The sequence below is a fragment of the Rhagoletis zephyria genome, unplaced genomic scaffold (assembly GCF_001687245.7).
Source record: "Rhagoletis zephyria isolate East Lansing unplaced genomic scaffold, Rhagoletis_zephyria_1.1 Rzeph_scaffold_24562, whole genome shotgun sequence".
Lineage (NCBI taxonomy): Eukaryota > Metazoa > Arthropoda > Insecta > Diptera > Tephritidae > Rhagoletis > Rhagoletis zephyria.
The window spans coordinates 1-1,957 of record NW_016181620.1 but is presented as its reverse complement, the minus strand read 5'-3'; the positions used below and the strand labels follow the sequence as shown (position 1 = coordinate 1,957).

Below are 1,957 nucleotides of genomic sequence, written 5' to 3'. Positions count from 1 at the left end.
AAGAGCACTAGCCAACCCAGGTTTGCAACAGAAATATATGCCCGTTCCTTTATTTCTTGAGGAAAGAGTGAGGCAACAGTCTGTGAAGTATCAAAAATGTCAAAATTCCTTGGACACACACAAGAAATAATGGCAATTTTTCTTGACCGTTTTCTTGAGAGCTGCATACAGGGCATAAGTACGGAAAATATATTGCTAAAAAGTATGGCACCACCTCAAAAAATGCTTAGTTTACATGTTTTGACATTTCTTAAAATACAAAGCAACTGAGGAGATAGTGTATGCGGTTTGTTTAAAGTGTAGTATTTGAGCGAGGAAATATAAAACATTGAACCATATAAAATTTTCACTGAGAAGCAAAACAATTTGTCGGAAATATAAAATAAATTCTCGAGCCGGCCCCCCCCCCCTAACTTTCAAATTTTCCTTATAGACAGTAGTACCTCGATTCTTGCACATACTCGGTACTTGCACACCTCGATTCTTGCAACATAAAAAATTTTTCCATTACGTACTCAGTACTTGCGACATCCAAAAAATTTGAACTCGATACTTGCGACATTGCCTTGTTGCTTTTGGTAACGGTTCCTTAGATTCAATAAAATTCGGGGAAGTCCCGATTTATTTCGGAAATGAATTGCTGTGATTGGCTAATATCTTACGCACGTGTATATTGGGACATTTGAATCAGTTTTAACGGACGATTCATTGAGTGCGGTCTCACAATGGCAGGGGAAAAATTTACGTTGCTTACAATAAAGCAAAAAGCTGAAATTTTAAGGAAGCTAAGTGAAGGATTTTCTATCGATGCCTTAGCCAAAAGAAGTTTTCACGTGCACAGGTCAACAATAAACCGCATTAAGAATAAGAAGAGCACCATAAGGAAGTTCCTGGCGCATGCTGAACCTGGGAAGAGAAAAACGTTTAAACCTGCAGAGCTTCCTAAAACGGAAAGAGCATTGATGAAATGGTTTGCAAATCAACGAGCCAAGAATTTACCAATCACTTCTGATATGCTTAAACAAAAGGCCAAGTTTCTCCATGCCAAAATTCAGGAAAAATCGGGGGACTTCCATGCTAGCAATGGTTGGANACGAAGACTCAAAATATGTGGAGAAAAACTTTCGAATAAGACTCATTCAGTTAATCCATTTTTACAAAAACTGAACAAAAAAATTGCTGATTTAGGTTTGACCAAGGACCAGATATACAATGCCGATGAATCTGGTCTCTTTTGGAAGCTTCTGCTTGATAGAACTCTAGTGCGGTCAAAAGAAACTTCCGCTCCAGGACATAAAATCAGTAAGGAAAGAATAACTTTTCTGGCTTGCACGAATGCATCTGGAAATCACAGAGTAAAACTAATGGTTATTGGGAAATCATTAAACCCACGATCACTTAACAATTTTACGGATATTCCAGTTGTCTACAAAGGAAATAAAAGTGCTTGGATGACCTTGGCTTTGTTTGAGGAATGGTTTCACAAAATATTTGTTCCAGAGGTACATCTGGTCATCTTTGTTTGTAAAAAATTTCGTTTATTAATTTAAATTTCCTAAAATTGCAGGTAAAAGGGTTCCTTCGTGCCGAAAATCTTTCCGAAAAGGCTCTATTGCTTATTGATAATGCTCCATGCCATCCCAAAGACGGCGAGTTAATGAGTAGTGATGGTCAAATATCTGTAATGTGTCTTCCTCCAAACTGTACTGCACTTATACAGCCCATGGACCAGAATGTTATAAGACTTACGAAATTGAACTACAAAACAAGCCTTTTAAGTGACATCGTTCGCCGTGGAAAAACAATAGACGAATCTCTGCGAAACATCAACTTAAAACACNGCAGAATGTTATAAGACTTACGAAATTGAACTATAAAACAAGCCTTTTAAGTGACATCGTTCGCCGAGAAAAACAATAGACGAATCTCTGCGAAACATCAACTTAAAACACGCAAT

At 37.5% G+C, this 1,957-nt stretch overlaps 1 protein-coding gene across 1 annotated transcript; it reads left to right on the top strand.

The window, feature by feature from the left end:
* The first annotated feature begins 1,013 nt into the window (after positions 1-1,013).
* LOC108381963 (jerky protein homolog-like) lies at positions 1,014-1,855 on the top strand. The gene is made up of 2 exons (XM_017638357.1): positions 1,014-1,502; positions 1,568-1,855. The coding sequence occupies exons 1-2, from the start codon at positions 1,014-1,016 to the stop codon at positions 1,853-1,855; spliced, it is 777 nt and encodes a 258-aa protein (XP_017493846.1).
* The last annotated feature ends 102 nt before the right edge of the window (positions 1,856-1,957 follow it).